The sequence below is a fragment of the Rattus norvegicus genome, chromosome 14 (assembly GCF_021556685.1).
Source record: "Rattus norvegicus strain SHRSP/BbbUtx chromosome 14, alternate assembly SHRSP_T2T, whole genome shotgun sequence".
Taxonomy (NCBI): Eukaryota; Metazoa; Chordata; class Mammalia; order Rodentia; family Muridae; genus Rattus; species Rattus norvegicus.
In genome coordinates, this window is record NC_141547.1 from 80,308,228 (window position 1) to 80,325,260 (window position 17,033).

Genomic DNA, 17,033 nt, shown 5'->3' on the forward strand with positions numbered 1-17,033 from the left:
GAGAATAAGGAAAGGCTGGTGGAGACTGAAACCTGGCCAAAGCCCCATGGAAGGATACATTGCAGAAACCCATGGGCTGGTAGATGCACTGACAAGGAAGCAGGAGAGGCTCCACATGGCCATGGCAACTGGAGTTCTTTGTGTGAAGTTGGACAGAGACAGCATAACCCAGTCCCGGACCATGGATGACTGCCCAGCACTGTGCAGAGTCTGAAAAACCTGGGGAGGAGAGAGCCTTGAGCACAGGGTCAGGCTGTGGGGTTGGGTGGGGACTGGGACCACAGCTGCCACCCATCTTAAAGGATGAGTCTAGCCGTGATGACAGGCCTACCATAAGTGTGGGACTGAGTCCCCCTTCATCCTCCTGCTCTGTCCTTGCTCCACAATGCAAGTACACTCTCACCTTGTATACTACAGTGGCCATGAACTGTGGGTATGGCTGCTGGTTGGACAGGAACTCTCCAATGACTTTGTTCATGACATCTTGAGGTGGAAAGAAGTCATCTAGAAACTGAGGCAGGATCCTTGCCACGACCCTGGCTTCACAGGGAAATCCCTTGCGGATCCTGAAATGAGAGGAACTGATCTGAGCCTCACCTGGTTCTTAGCCTCTCAACCCTGCCCATAGAGCCAACATGGACCAAGGCTCAGAGGCCCCTGACCCATGACCCATGACCCACAGGGATGTTCTAAGTGGGGCTCAGATCACAACTGGGGTATGAGTTTTAAAAGCCAAAGACGACATCCAGGCTGTCCTTTTGCTGCCCTGACTAATCTGGGCACAGGGTGATCTTTCCCACTCTGGGGAGAATAATGCAGTTGTGGGAAGGCCCTGTCAGGGAGCAGCAGCAACAGGTAGGTAGTGACATTACAGAAGAGACTCCACATCAAAAGGCTCTAAAGCGTCACTGTTGCATGTCCTAATATCCAGGGTGCTATTGTCAATCAGGAGCTTTTCTTCCCTTCAAACACACTCCCATTGACGCTCCTACTGACTCTTGTCTCAACATCCAACACTTCCACCTTTAGCAGCATCCTTAAAGACAGCTGACCTGTGACTAATGCCACACCACCGTGGTATACGGCCAAGAAGTACACAAGTGACTCTGACACTCAACCGTGTCTCCTTCCAGTGGATATGGGCTGAGCCCCACCATAGCACTTGGCTACACTCCGGGAGTATCTATTTCCTCCTCCCTGCCTGTGGGATCCCCCAGGGCAGTGGCTTGGTTGTACCCCTGCATGGGTCCAGTTGTCCCTGAGTCTGGCTTGCAGGTGGTACTCTGAATATGCATGCATTGGGAAAACGGCTGCAAAGATGCAATTTAAAGTTCAAGAGAATGAACAAATACACGTGGAAGGAACTGCTCTGGCTGTGGCTCCAGGGCAGTCAATGACTACTGAGGATAAAGGTCAGGTGTTGCTGCATTTCTTACCTGTCAAAGAGCACAGACACTCGCTCCATAGCTACAATCACAGACTCGCTGTCAGGGGTAGCAGGGCTGGGGTCAGAAGCTCTGCCTGGACTGGCTTTTTCCTTTCCTGAAACAGAAACACTAAGTAGAGGACAGGACTGAAACCCAAGAGTCTTGAAATCTGCACTCAGTGGCTCATACAGGACTTTACCAGATAGGCAGAGGTCCTTCCAAAGCAGGTGATTACAGTCCCTAGCAAGGCAGCAACCAGCCCAACTTTCTTTCAACTCTCAGGGATGCAGTAGCCAGAGGCAGCTCTGATACCTATACTTGGTGGTATCATGTGAACTGCTCTCTTGCCTTGGGCCCTAAATTTCTGGAAAGGTGACCAGGCTGTCTTAGGGCCACACTAAGGCTGCCACACCATGAGGTCTAGCTTGTATCTCTGGGTGAATCTATGACCCTTACAACTCGCTCACCTGTGTACATGCAGGTAAGCATCAGGCCTAGGGCTGCCATGGCCCTGTGTGGGCTTTGTACATTCACTCTGTCCACACTTAGCTTGACCAAGGACTCCGTGTCTAGCCGAGAGAGCTGCTCAGACAGCAGGAGCCGTTCCAGACCCCGGAGGGCACAGTGGTAAATGATGGAGGGGGTGGACTCCTCACTTCCAGACAACATTACTCCACACATCTAGGCAAGAAGAAAGGCTCACTCTTATCTTCCCCCAAAGCACAATAACCCACTGGGACAATCTACAAGGTAACCCCTATGCGTGCGCAATAGAGCCTCTCACCTGTATCACAGATGCTGAGAATTCTGGCCCCACATCCAGAGGGTAGTTTTCCATCAGGTAGAATGCAGTGGCACACATCACCAGCACATGCTGCTGGCTGTGAATGTTCACGCAGCTAAGAATGGGAGACAGTAACCATACCTAGTCACATACAGCAGCCCCCGCCTATCATCTGCAGAGGGGGCAGTTTTAAAGCATTATCCATCCACACCTACTGAGTACAGAGCCTGGGTCATGTCATCTCCAGGCCTTTTCGCCTGGCTGGCCTAGTGATTATACTGTCTCTAGAGCTGCATGGCCTCAGCTTAGCATGCCATCTCCAATTCTGTACCTGTCCATAGGCCACTTCATTCTCCCTGCACATTCCTCATGTTCTTCATCAGGGTGTCTGTTTGCTCCATGCATACGCTAACTTGTAACACTTTAACTCCTGGGATCTCCAGTTGGTACCTGTTTGCCCAATGGCAGCAGTAGGGATCTGGCTGGGATATGAGTTAGACCAATGCCACCATAAAGGAACCACATTCCATCTCTTCTACCCTTTCAGATTTCTTCAAATGATACTGTCACTCCTAGGAACTGGCCACTGTTTTGTATAGATCCCTCTGCCCAAAGCACTGGTCTATGCAATTATCTGACTTGGAACTGTCAGCTCCTTCCACACGTCCCCAGTGCTCTGTGCCCTCTTTATTCCTTAGCAGAGACTGTGCTTTCTCAGAACCTGTCCAAATCTGCTCCAGGCCAGGATCCATGATCACAGGGGCAGTGGGTGGCTGTCTGCCCACCCCTGTACATAGTAGGCTACTGTTCAGCCAAGGACTGCGAGGAAGGAAGGGCCACAAGCCACTATCTCTGTTCCAGTTCAACTTGCCACTGCCTGTTGGGCACTGAAAATGTACTTCTGTTCATCTGTCAGAATGCTACCTCCTCCTAGTAGCTATGTCTGTCAGCCTAAGACCTCACCATCTCTAACTTTATTCTTTACTTCTTAATCTGTCACAGAACACCTGGCTTTTCCTCCAAGTCCCTTCGCATTCCTAACTCATGCTTCTGTTAGCTAGGTACATCACCACACCTCCTTCTGCTTCTAAGAGAGAGCTGTGATGGGCTCAACTTATTTTCAAAAGGCCCAGGAACACATCGAGGTACATGTGAGCTGTCTTCAGGAGGAGATGGGAGATCAGAACAGGGAAAAAGGCCTCACAGGAAACAGGGCGCTCATCAGAAACTAAAGAGCAGGCTGGGTCTGGCAGCAGGGGATAAGGCTGCTGTCCACATAAGTGCCAGCCAAGGGAGAGCAATGCAGAGGCAGGACTTTTCATCTTGCTTGAGAAATCCAAGAAAACACCTGGTGTACATTTGTGTCCCTGTGTCTCATAGCTACTATTTCCTAAAAAGGTGCTCTCCTGAGTTATTCCCTGCCTTAGTTTCTCAAATGCTGGGTTATATGCATTTGCTACCTTGCCTGTTCTGGCATGCACTTTGACAGGTGAGTAGGAGACTTTTATTTTGTTTTTTATTTTTGATGTTTTTGTTAAGACCACACCAAAGCCTGTAGCCCCACCCCCACACCCCAACTAGTCCCACTCACTGGGCTATTCCTTTGAGGTTGGACAGCAGATAGTCACTAACAACTGGAATGAGCTGCTTTACAGTGTCATCCAAGAGGTCACACTCCAACACATAGAGGATGCCATGCAGGGCTCCGATCTGGCTGGGCAGGTGGGTGCTCCTGAGTGTGCTCTCCAGTAGGCGGCTGACCGGCTCTGCCACAGTTTTGTCCTGGATACAAGCACAGACACGAACTGTTGGAGGCAGACTGATGACTGGCTGCCAAGGGCCGGCTTCCCTGAAGTTGAAAGAGCCTAGCAATAGTCGAGCACACAGTGCAGTCCACAGAGTGGCTGGAATTCAACCACGAGAGGTTGGCACCCAGTGCTGACCCTATCTAAAACCTGAAGCTTTACCTTGTGAGGAAAATGTGATTTGTGCCCATGCTTGCTTTCCCTTTTAGAGCTGTGCTACGTGCTGGGCAGAGGGTGTTCCTGTAACCTGCTACTTCTGACAACTGTAGATTCCGAGTCCTGCTGGCCTCTGTAGGAACATCTCATATATGTTGTCGGCTCCTTGTTGACCTACTGGTTGAATGATTTGGGTTCACCTGGTTTTCTTGGCTTTACCCAGGAACCTTCTCCCTCAGCTGATTTTTGCCTCATGTCTCTTCACTGTAATAAATCTTGGTCTGGCTCCTCCTAGCAAAAGCTTGTTGGTAGTCGTGAAGTTCCTGACATTAATTTGTGCTAACCTGGACTGATATGGTGTTCCATTAGGTATTCTGAATGTAGGAGTACACACCTTGACACAAGACTCCTTCAGCACTGAAGACTGTTTTTGTGTTATGCAATTCAGGGACAGCATTTCACTGTCTGACTGTGGCCCACACCCTAGGAAAGGCTGGCTGAGGACTCAATTGGTCTCATGGTGTAAGAGGCCTTCTGGTCATCTAACCCTCCAGTGGAGTTTGTATTTGGTGGTCTTTGCCAGTTACTTCCTTCTCACCCCACTTCCCAGGGTATCCCCACTGAGCTGTGAGTCCTTCCTACAACCTAGGGCTCTGACCATACTTCTGCAAGCTTAACACCAGGATATGTTATTGAAGGCTGCAGATCTAACAATGGGCAAAGCAAAGTGACAGTGTGATGCATGCTGTGGCACATGTCCTCTGGACATGACATCAGAGGAGTTGGGATTACCTGTATTCCCACCAGACTCTCACGAGCACAGGCTTTAAAGTTCCCTCATCACAGGGGAGCCCAGGGGTGGAATCTGAACCTCCGCATGCTGCACACGCTCCTGCCCCACTGCACTTGATCTTGGGCAAAGGTTAAGTAAAGGAGGAGAAAGGTGCTGGTCCTCCATTTATGTAGCACTTGGGGTATCATTACCCATGCCATGGTACAATTTTTTTAGTATATAGCTGTTTCGGGGTCCCTCAGGTCCAATAAGTTCCTATGAGGAAAGTCAATAAATGCACTGCTTCACAAGCTGGACTTAGACCACCTGTGGCCCATCTGAGGTGAACTGTCCCTTGCTCAGGTTTCCCCAGGAAAAGCAATGCAGTGCTGCCTGTAGCAGCACAAGATAGGCCGAGATCCTCTCAGAAGCAACCGCCTTCAAGCACAGCTGTCTATGTACCCAGAGCTGGGAACTGGAGCAGTTTGCCATTCTGCCTTGGGGTAATTTTTTAAAAATGACCATTATTTGCCTGATGCATTTGATTTACATTTTGCCTGAGGAACTTGGGCCTGAGCACAAAACCACAGTTATAAGGAAAGTTAAGCCACTGAAGCCACCCCAAGAAGGAAAATGGACCTCCTACAAGGACATAGTCCTGACAATCCCCAGAGGATGCCTGCTTTGAAGAGTGTGCTCACACAGGGGGACTAAGTGCTCATTGTTCCTGTTCTCTGGATGGTGCTGTGGCCACCCATGCTGTATACCTGCTCTAGCCTCTAGGTTCAGTGACAACAGATTCTATAGCAGAGCAGTGAGGAGAGGTGGGAGCTGTGCTGTGCCATGACCTATGTACGCTGGTGCTTTGTGAGACTGCACAGCGCTAGACAGGTATGTAAGAGATGCTGTCAGATACTCGTGGCTGCAGTGATAATAGCACTGTCTTACTAACAAGAGAGGACATGGCACACCGGGCCCGTGGTGAACGGACTCCAGCGGCTCTTCCACACCACTCCTGCCAGGAGTCCCAACTGCTTCACACATGGCAGCCACCCACGTGTCTAGTGAACAAGTAAGTCTTTCTTTTTTAAAATTACTTTTATCTTTATATGTGGTACACATGTATGTGTCCACATGGTAAATATACACGTGTATTATAGCAACCTGTAGAGGCCAGAAGAGGGTGATGGTTATGAGCTGGCGATGTGGGTGCTAAGAAAGAACTCAGATATCCTCTAAGAGAACCAAGTACTCTTAACCACTGAGCCAGCTTTCCAGCCCTGGACAGTTTCTTTTGTTATCACAAAATTGGATCCCACATGACAGAGATTAAAAACATGATAATTTTTAACATTTAATGATAATATTTTAACATAATTTAAAAACATGGTAATACTTTAATAGCAAGTGACAGGACAGAAGTGCCCATGTCAACAGTCTAGAGTCCCTCTCCTTTCCTGAGTGCTGATGTCTTCCAATATGCCCCAACAAGAGACAGAAACCATAAGTAGTTATCTTCATGTGTGTGTCTGACGTATGTGCTGAGAAACACCTAATAATATGTACACAGGAAGACAACCGAGTAGTGCTAGCTGGATTCTGACATCAGCAGTGCAGTCATGGGGGTTGCTGATGGCTGGAGAAGGAGGTATGAGGTGCACACATCAGGCATTCCCACAGTACCTTGACTTAGGGCTTCCCAGTCCTGAGAACCATAAGCAGGACATATCTGTTGTTTATAAATTACCCTGTGTTTTGTGACAGCAGCACAACTAGACAAGACAATCATGTTGTTAAGGATAAAAATCTCCAATTCTCAAAGGGTAAGTACAAGGTTACTGTGACAAAAAGGTCACCAGGGAAGACTGTGTAGGCTGAGCCGTCCAGTGGGATCTAGACCCCACCAGAGAAATGAAGTGGGACGGCCATGTGACAGACTGTCAGAAGAAGCAAGACCCAGTTCCACCATCTGTGCTGTCCTAGTGTCATCAAACCTCTGTCCTGGAGAGTTACTCACTGTAACATGCATGCCGAGGGGGACAAGTGCTCCAGCCGTGCTCACCACAACACAGTGGGCACCGAGTTCTTTCAGCTGACCAGAGCTGTGGTCCACATGTGCCGGGGAGCTTGGCTTAGGACAGGTCATTGAACTGTCTGTCATTGAATGTGGATACATGTAGCACATTTGAGCAATACTAGGTCCCAAAGCAGTGCAGTCCCAAGTGGCTTCAACAGGGGCAGCCTGTGTACTACCCCTCACTCACCATTCCAAGAACAGCAGCTGCCTTACAGGTGGCAGGCACCAGGTATTGAATGAGGATCTCATCTTCTGAAGGGTGCACTCTCCGTAGTTCTGTCAGCGTCAGATACATCATTTCAAACTGGGTACGTTCAGTGAATAAGTCTGACACCACAAGAAGCTGGAGACATGGGAAATCAGAACAAGAATTATACCTGGAGGAATGTAAGAAAGGCAGCCTAAAATGTGAGCCCCTGTGTGGGTTCTGGGAACAGATCCGGGTCCTTCAGAAGGGCAGCCAGTGCTCTCTTTACTATTCTCTCCAGCTCCCACTATCACTTCTCAGAAGACCAAGTCAGTATTTTAGAGCCGTTCAACACAGCCCTGTCAATACTGAAAGATGCCACTCACGAACCTTTGTTTGGGGCTGTTGGGAACACAAGAGTATTGAAGTATGATGAGATTACTTATCTGACATTACTCTTCTGAGCCAGTGCTTCTTACAAAGTATTGGTTCAGAAGAGTAAGTTCAGGGGTACACAGCTGTTTGTCAGCACTCTGGAAGAGACAGATATGGTGGGTCTTTGGATACCTGGGAGGCCTGCAGTTCCTTTACAGGCTCCAAGATAGTAGAGATGAGGTATGTATGTGTCTATATGTGTGAATCTGTGTGTTCGTCTTTACTTGTATGTTTGTGTGTGTATGTGTCTGTGTACATATCTGGTGAATGCATGGCACATGTGTGTATTTATGTATATGCTACTTAGTGCATATGTGTGCTGTGAGTTTTGTGATGTGTCTGTGGCATGTATTTAGTACACATGTGTGCATGTGCTTGTGTGTATGTGTGTGTGTGTGTGTGTGTGTGTGTGTGTGTGCGTGTGTGTGTGTGTGTGCGTGTGTGTGTGTGTGTGTGTGTGCAGATGCCCTTGCATTTTGCACAAATGCCTCTTGGTGAGGGGAAAGCAAACTTACAGATCGAACCACTTCACTGATCAGGATGACAGGGGTCCTTCTGGCTGCACTGGATGGCAGGATCCAACGGCTGTATAATTCAAGCAGAAACTGCGAACAGGAGTGAATATCAACCCCAGCACGGTGTTTTCTGCAGAGTGTGAAACATGGATATTTTTCCCATACACAGATGAGAGGTTAGCCTCAAGAAGGATCCCAAAAAAGTGACTGAGAAGGAATTTCAAATTCCTTATTAAAAGATAAAGCCAGTAAACCTGGAATTGACTGGAGACACAGGTGGTGATGTTGGCGCAGGGGCATCCGCTTCTTCCTCCTCCTCCTCATCCCATTCCTCCTCTCTCAGGGGTGTGATGTTGTTCCCCAGCCACACGGAGTGTATGGACACCTGTCATAGAAGCAGGCACCACAGATAAGGACATAGGTAAAGGCCTCAGGTTCCTCTTGGGTAGGTATAATCCAGTGCTCCTGGTCTGAGCACATGTGGCTGCTGTAACGATCCATTCAGACCCATATGTTACTATCAGTGGAATCCCTGGGTAGTAAGGCAAAGGTCCTAAACTGCTGATAGAAAAACTCTGGCCTCAGGTCAAAGCCTGAATGAGTGTCTGGAGAGAGTATGAAGTAAGAGCAACACCAAAGAGTGACACTATTGCTCCTAAGTGACAGCTGACCACACCCTGGAGAAAGGGGCCCATACCTGGATTTTATAAACCTGGTCCCACTCATTTGTGTTTTCTAATTATATACTTTTCTGGGCTGCTTGGTTACAGAAGTTTCTCCAAGGATGCAGAAGGAGATGTGTTTGTTTTCGGCAGGCGTAAGGGGCAGCCAAGAGCCCTAAATTCCCAAATGCAGATGTGTTTTCAGTATGAAGAGTGACCTCCCTTCTGATTGCTCCTCTACAGATCTTGCTGCATTTTTTCTTATTTCTCAGATGCCTTCAGTGAGGGCAAGCTGTGAGTCGTGAGCGAATCCTAGATGCCAGTGTTCTCTACACCCAGCCCCTTCTACCCTCTATCTCCACAAATGGAGTGGCAGCTCAGCCCAGTGGTTTTAAATAGCTGGCAGGTATCCCAGGCAAGGCAGGGCTACTCCTATACTTTGGCCCCACACAGTCCTATTTCAGGTTGCAGACACTGGAGCTAGCCCCAAGTACTGAAGGAAACAGACAGTTAGATGAGTGCAACACAGCCATAAAGAACGATGTGACCACAGGCACATGAACCTAGAATATGATCTTCAGAAACACTGCATCAAAAGCACATGGCAGTCTAACCACCACTGTGACTTACCTTAGGGTGAACTTTCTCTGTAAAGATAGGAAGGCACTGAAGAGTTTGTCTAGAAAGGCAGCAGGTACCATAGCTCCCTGACCCCTGCAGTCAGCAGCTGTCAACTATCCCCACTGATCTGAATGAAGTGCACTGTTGAACTGCCAGCTGCCGCTGAGCTGTACACTTCGCTGTCCTCTGAGTTAGCAGCCAGGAAGTTTTCAGTAGTGCATCTGCCTGACAACTCTCAGGGGACTCCATTCTCTCCTCTCGGACCTTTCATGCTTCTTAGTTCTCTCCTCCCACTATGTTTAATAAATATCTATATGCTTATATGCAAAATACACTAAAATCTAGAATAAAGTACATAACTAAAACCTTTTCTCTGAATGTGGCATGTGGCTCAAGCCTGTGATCACGGCTAAAGCCTGTGGCTCAAGCTCAGCCTGCAGTCCTTGTAGAAGGGAGTTGATTGGTAAAACCACCCTACCTGGCCCAGCTTGTAGCTCATGTTGCCTGGCTCCCGCTCTGAGTTGATCTGCAGCAGCAGCTTGTCATGGCTGATAAGAGCACCTGTAAAACATCAGCACAGCACTGCATGAGATCCTGCTCCTGCCTAGACAGATGTCTGCCCAATCTAGGTGTCCTCACCATTGGCAGGATACCCGCGCTATGCAGAGGCAGTAGTCTTGGAGTACTGTCTGTCTGCAACCTATTGAACTATCAGGCCTGTTGGGCGAACTAGACTCTCTCTTCTTCTATGGCTGCCTCAAGCTAACTCCACGGGATCCTCTCCCAAGGCACTCGACTGCCCTCCCCAGAGCTGTACTCTGAGCTACTGTAGCCTTCTAGCCACACCTCTCTCAAGACTTCCCAGAGCAAGTATGGCATTCTCTCCCATCCTACTGGCCCAGGGCCATTTCTCACCCATCCTCAAGGTCCAAGACTATGGCTATTTAAAGTCTCAGTGCTCTGTTTAATTTAATGTTGCCAGAACCATTTTGGGATATATGACACACTGCATTTCCATACACAAACTTTCCCAAATAAAGTCTTCAAGGTACTTAAATTTACAATAACAAACAATACCTAAAAGAATTTAGTAATTACGAGATTGAAGTAGTTTGTTCAACAATAGCAAAGTGGGGACAGCAAAGGGAAGGGAAGGTGGACACAGGGAATGGTAAGGAGGTTTTGGGGGTGGCTTACTCAATATACATTATGTGCTTATATGAAGATATCCTTATGAAACACAATGCTTTGTACAATTAATGCACACAATGGAAAGAAAAAGAACCTATGGAATTTTCTTCATTTAAGTGATGTGCTCATGGTGGTCTAGACAAAGCATGAGACTTGTGAACAGGGACAAGACACTCAGCATGCAGCCTCCTCGTTAAGCCACAGCAAGAATGCCAGCCACATTCTTGTTCTAGCTCCTTCCTGTACCTGTAGTAGCTGGTAACAGAGAAGGGACAGGATCCCATGCCTGGTGAGAATGATGAGTGGCAGTATTCTCTCTTTGGGAAACCATCTCTTGGATTTCTTGTTCTACAATCCCTCTGATCATGCTCAACTTTCTTCCAAATCTAAAATTCAGAACCAAGGGAAAAATCATGTTTGCTTCCTTCAACATCACAGAAGAGAAAACCACCAGGACTTCGCTTTTACTTACCTGAAGCAGCTGGTGTAACAAAAACAAGCCCTTCAGCTCATTCCTGACCCACAAGTCTGCGCCCGAATGCCCAGTTATGCCCAGAACATTTCACACTAAATTCTCAGTTGTCACTGTTGACAAAAATCACTTTTGAATCTGTATCCCAGGGCAAGGCCACAATACTAACAGTATTGAAAGAACCAGTAAGAATTATACATCAATTCTTATAACCAAAGAGAAGGCTAGGGGAAGTGGGTTACCTCACCATCCTCTGCATGGGCCCACATACGAACTCAGGCCTACCTGGTATCGAGAGCCTTCAGTGGCTTGTTCCGGGGCTGTTGCTCCAAGCAGCTTACAGCTGGATTGCCAGCCACAGGCACAGCCATTGCGCTGAGCACTAGAGAGGTGATGGCCTGTACAGCCAGGACGTGGATCTGGGTCCTTTCGGTGTCTTCCTAGAGGAACAGTCCACACATTGACAACATGTTAAGAAGATACCAACTACTTCTCCTGCCTCTACTTCACAGTGCCCACAGGCCACATGGCCTCCTACAGGAAGATCAGATCACTTAAGTGCGATGGATTCCCACAGCCAGGGTCTTGAGTCCAAGTTTGCTGTGCACTGGTCACACCCACATACCTGGGCCTTGGAGTAAACTGCTCTTAAATTCTATCATCATTGTAGAACACTGCCCATGGCAGCCTGGCAATTACAGAGGAGTTTGAAGATGATACTTATGACCTATATAGACTCTCCCTCTTATCTGTCATTCCCACAGTTTACTACACATTTCTCAGAATCAAGCGCTTACTTACATCCCAGTACTTTAATACCCAGAACCTCACTCATTTTACATGGATATGGTGGTTATTTATGTCATTCTAGCATGGTATACATTAACATTAAGTTAACAAAACCTCTAAGATAATTAAAAACAAAACAGAAACAACCTAACAGGTACATGTGCACGGCCTAGACTCACTGCCTCTTTTGTTTCGGTTCAGGGACACTCCTTCAGATGGGATGAGTGATCTAACAGTACTGAGGACCGACCCACTGGTCACTGCAATGGCGTGTATCACAACCGAGCTATGGAAGCCTCGGTCTCCAAACCTCTCACGGGGTCTGGAGGACTAGCTGGCATATGATCTGCCTGTTTTCCTGTTTCAAATCATAGTCACCAGCTGTCACAGCTATTGGATTCCAGTTAGTCACCCCCAGTTATGGAAGTCTCACCTCTGGTGGGCTCTCTTCCTGTTCCATCACCAAGGGCTGAGTCACCAGGACACCAAGGAGGGTGGCCCAAGTTTCTTCGAATTGAGTACGACTGGTCCACCCTGGGAATCAATCATTACATTAGTTTCCTGACTCCCCAAATCCACTAGGGGACGCTGGCAATATGATTCCATCAGTACTGCTCCGAGGGCACCACCTTCAGGGCAATCCTATAGCATAAGCATTCTCTTCATTTATCATAAAGCACACAAGAGCACATGGAAATCAGTTATACTGTCAAGGCCAAGAGGCACAGGCCAAGTTCAGCAGCCCAGACTGCCCTTCAATCTCCTGTTGTAAGCACAGTGACATGGATGTCTACAAAGGCATCACTTAAGCTGGTCAGGCTTTTCCTGCCCACTTAGCATTTTGAAAGTCTCACCTTAAGTCTGACCATGAGACTTCAGAGCAGACCACAGACCCATGCAGAGAATAATTTTGTCTCTATAAAGCTGGTGAGATTAGACAGTGTCAGAGAGATGGCTGATAATCTGAGTTCAATCCCCAGGGACAGCATGGAGGAAGCAGAGAATCCCTTATTCCTGTCAGTTATCCTCTGCCCTCCATGTGCACGCATGGGATGTTCATGTGAGTCTTGCCTCCATGAAATGAATAAAGAGAAACAGTGAAAGCCACCCAGAAGACAGATCAAAACAGCATGGATGGGGCTAGGAACACTCTAGCAAGCAGCAAAGGCAGTCTAGGAGGCCACTCTTCAGGTTGACCTCGATGCACAGTGAAGTTCAACAGATTGCTGCCTTGATGCTCCCACCAAGGCCCAAGGAGATTGATCTACAGCACTCCATGTAAGGCCAGGATACAGTGAAGAGGACAAGAACGGTAGAGCATCAGGTGCTAGGACCTCCTGGGACACGGGGTATGCCTCCGATCCAAGTGAAGACTGACACCAGGAGATACACCCAACTATAGATAACTGCCCGAGGGAGGCATAGGGGGCGGGAGCGAAGGCAATGTGCTGGCCAGTTATGTCAACCTGGCACAAGCTAGAATCATCTAGGAAGAGGCACTCTTGGTTGAAAAGATGCCTTCATAAGGTTGGCCTGTAAGTTTGAAGGGAGTTTTCTTACTTAGTGATTGATGTGGTAGGGCCCAGCCCACATTGGTGGGACCACTCCTGGGGTGATAGTTCTGAGTGTTTTGAGAAAGCAGGCTGAGCAAGCCTTAGTGAGCAAGCTGCTAAGTGGAGCTCCCCGATGGCCCCTGCTTCTGTTTCTGCCTCTAGGTTCCTGTCCTGGGTTCCTGCCCTGGCCTTCAGTGATATACTTATAAGCTATAAAGAGAAATGAACCCTTTCTTCCTCAAGCTGCTTTTTGGTCACAGCAACATAAACGTAACTAAGATAGGAAATGAACACGCTCTTCATGAGAGGTACCTGATTCCTACTCAAGAACACTGTCCTACCGAGGACAGTGATGAACTGTTCAACTTACAGATGTAGGAAGTTGAGGCAGGTTGCTGAGATCTGAATAAGAAAACTTGAAGAAGCCCTATAGGGCCTAACTTGGACCAGGCAGTGGATCTGGTGCCCAGATTCTTTTAGGAAATACCCATGAAGGGAAAGGCTGTGAGGATTATAAACACAAAATCTAATCAGATCGCCTCGCCGCCGCCCCCCCCCCCCCCGCAAAGGCTTGTGTATATGCATACTTGGTAACGAGCTGACAAACAATTTGAACAGGATTAGGAGGTGTGGCCTTGCTGGAGGAGGTATGTCACTGTCACTGGGTTTTGAGGTTTGAAAAGCCCATGCCAGGCCCTGTCTCCCTGTCTTTGCCTGCTGCCTGTGGATCAGGATGTAAAGTTCTCAGCTACTGCACATCCAGCACCATGCCTGTCTGCTTTCTGTCATGATGATAATGAACTAAATGTTTTCTTTCATAAGAGTTGCCTTGGCCATGGTGTCTCTTCACATAATAGAATAGTAATTAAGACACATCCTCAACCAGAAAATGGGCAAAAAAGTAGTAGGAGTAGTGGTGGTGGTGGTGGTGGTGGTGGTGGTGGTGGTGGTGGTGGTGGTAGTAATAGTAATAATAAGCAGTAATTTAGACTGTGCGTCAGGAAGCAGGAGAGTCCTGACAGGAGAATTATTCATGCTACTGCTTACTGAGACAGTAAGTGTATTTTTCATGTTTACGTCTATAGAAAACACATAAAACACATAAAATAGACCCAATCTCCATTCTATGCTCCACAGCACCTGTCAGCTAAGGGATGAGCAGGGCTGTCTGGCCAAATCTACCTTCCCTCATTCTATCACTCTGGTCCCTATGACACTTAGCTTGCCATGTTTCCAAGCTGCTCATTATACATGTAAGAAAAATGGCCCAAGTGAGAGCAGAAGGTCAAAGCGGCAAACAGGGAAACATGAGAACATCACTTCTGCTACTTAGTCTGTTGTAGCCGTGGAAACTGAACCTTGGCCTTCCTGGGTGCTAAACAAGCACTACCGTGAGCCACATTCCCAGCCTACCTCTAGGGTTTAGTTTGACTGTGTAATGTGGAGACAGAACTGGCTTCTTGTGACAGTTACACATGCATTTCCCTTTGTTCAAAGAAGCCTGGTATGCAACATACACACACACACACACACACACACACACACACACACACACACGTGCGCGCGCGCGCGCGCGCTAAACTCATCTGTTTGCACTTAGGTCTACTTTTTCACCTTAATTCTTTGTGTCCTGTAAAATATATGAAGAAGGTCTGCATCATCATCACCCCTAGAACCTTTTCAGTTGCCAAGTGCGAAGGCCCTACCCTGAAGCTCCAGGTCTCCGAGGTGGCACATGATACTGAGGAGGACTGTGGGGTAGATACCTAGGGTGTTGATGCGGTAGATGAACTCCTTGAGGACCTCCTTCTCCTGGAGGAACTCTACAGGGATCTCAGGAAACACTGTGCCGAAATCCCCTCCAGGCTTGGGTGACCACCCGAGTTTCCATACCTGAGAAGGTGGAAAGAGTACCAGATAGATGGAGATACCATAAGGAAAACAAGACACTCCCCCCTTCCCCTTAGCTGGTGTCTCTGATGAGCCAGCTGCCCACCCTTTATTACTCAGAGCCTGTGCCTTTCCACAAGAGGTTCCCACCCTTTTGCCTAGAACCTTCAATGCCAAGCTTGACTCCCCTACTCTGCCCTGCCTTCCCAAGGCCAGCCCATCACCTTCCTGTGACACCCCTGAGGCCACCTGTATACAAGCTGTGTTACTGGTAGGAAATGCTGGTGCCCACAAACATCAAATATGTTAGAAAAAAGGCAAGCACTGATGAAATTCAGTCTCATGTATAAATATGCACTGGCAAGCAGGCACATGGCCAACCCCACTGTTCATTTCTGTCAACTCTGAGAGGTTGAGTTCTGCCATTTGATATGTGGATGAGCACCATGAACAAAAGAAAACCCTGAGGTCTACCCTACACTGTTCCAGTAACAGGACCATCTAGCCAGCTCAGCTATGTGCCTCAGTAAAGCAATGAGGACCTAAGGGAACCTCCCCAGATTTCTACAACCCAACCAAGCCCTTTTTACTATGGGAAAACCTTCTATAAATTTCTTATACCACCCACAAAAGTCTCGGGGGCGTGCCCAGGGGAGGTTCTGCAGTGTTTGCTCCAGCTGTTTTCCTGCCCAGGGCTCTCAAGGGAGAGGATAAGAGGTCTTGATGAGAGTGACCTACAGCACACAGCCTATGTAGGCAGACTCCTCAAGAGCCTTCCACCCCTATACCACCTTCTTGTACAGTCTTTACAAGGAATGCTCCTGCCCACAGCTGAGCCTCATGCAGCAATGTTGATGATTTCTTGGCTTTCTATTGCTCTCGTCCCAATGTCCATGCCTCTCTGTTCTATAAGCACTTCTAGCACAGCTGGGCCACAGCACTCAGAATGAGCCCCTGCAACTCTTAGGTCCAAGAATGTCATGTTCTAGATATGAACTTTTCCAGAATCTTAGATGCAAGCACACATATGCAGAAGTTGTAGCTCAGCAGTAAGTACATGCCCTATCTATGCAGAAAAAGGCATCCTTCCTTTGGGCCTGGCCTGGCTCTGTGCTATGGTTCAAGTCAACTGGCCAGCTTTTCTTTCTTGTTGAGGATTTTTGTAGGAAAGGAAATGTCTGGTATGCTATTTCAGCAGACTGAGGTCAGCCTAGCTGCTGTTAACTCTTTTCCCAGGCTAAGCTCTCACTGTAAACTGGAACAAAAACCAAGAATCAGCCTATTTAAAGCTGATTCATGAAGAAAATATCAAGAGAAGACCCACAATAGTGGTTGTCCCTAAATGTATGAAAATCTCTCTCTCTGTCTCCCCCTCTCCCTCTCTCTGTCTCTCAGACAGAGAGTTTCACTATGCAGCTATCCTAGAACTATTTAGACCAGGATGGCCTAGAACTCAGAGACGGCATGCCTCTGCATGTAACACTATGCCCAGCTTTGTAGGAATCTCTTCAGAGGTGACGCTTTTGAAAAAAAACTAATTGAAGAGCATAATTTCTGGCTTACTATTAATTAGTTTAATCACTTCAGAATCACATCCAACATGAAGTATCAGTGGAGATGAAGTTTAGTACAGCCAATTTTTCGAAACACAGTAGTTTTCCTAATACCCACTACACAGAATGCCTGGGAGAACAACG

At 47.8% G+C, this 17,033-nt stretch overlaps 1 protein-coding gene across 3 annotated transcripts in view; it reads right to left on the reverse strand.

The window, feature by feature from the left end:
• Htt (huntingtin) overlaps window positions 1–17,033 on the reverse strand; it is a 148,969-nt gene that overhangs the window by 4,740 nt on the left and 127,196 nt on the right. For all 3 annotated transcript variants that reach the window (NM_024357.5, XM_087582725.1, XM_087582724.1), the window contains 14 exon segments: window positions 59–219; window positions 404–566; window positions 1,437–1,542; window positions 1,895–2,108; window positions 2,212–2,326; window positions 3,803–3,993; window positions 7,209–7,364; window positions 8,159–8,288; window positions 8,413–8,543; window positions 9,920–10,002; window positions 10,879–11,018; window positions 11,390–11,544; window positions 12,327–12,427; window positions 15,213–15,339. In NM_024357.5, the coding sequence (NP_077333.2) occupies window positions 59–219; window positions 404–566; window positions 1,437–1,542; window positions 1,895–2,108; window positions 2,212–2,326; window positions 3,803–3,993; window positions 7,209–7,364; window positions 8,159–8,288; window positions 8,413–8,543; window positions 9,920–10,002; window positions 10,879–11,018; window positions 11,390–11,544; window positions 12,327–12,427; window positions 15,213–15,339 (1,973 nt within the window).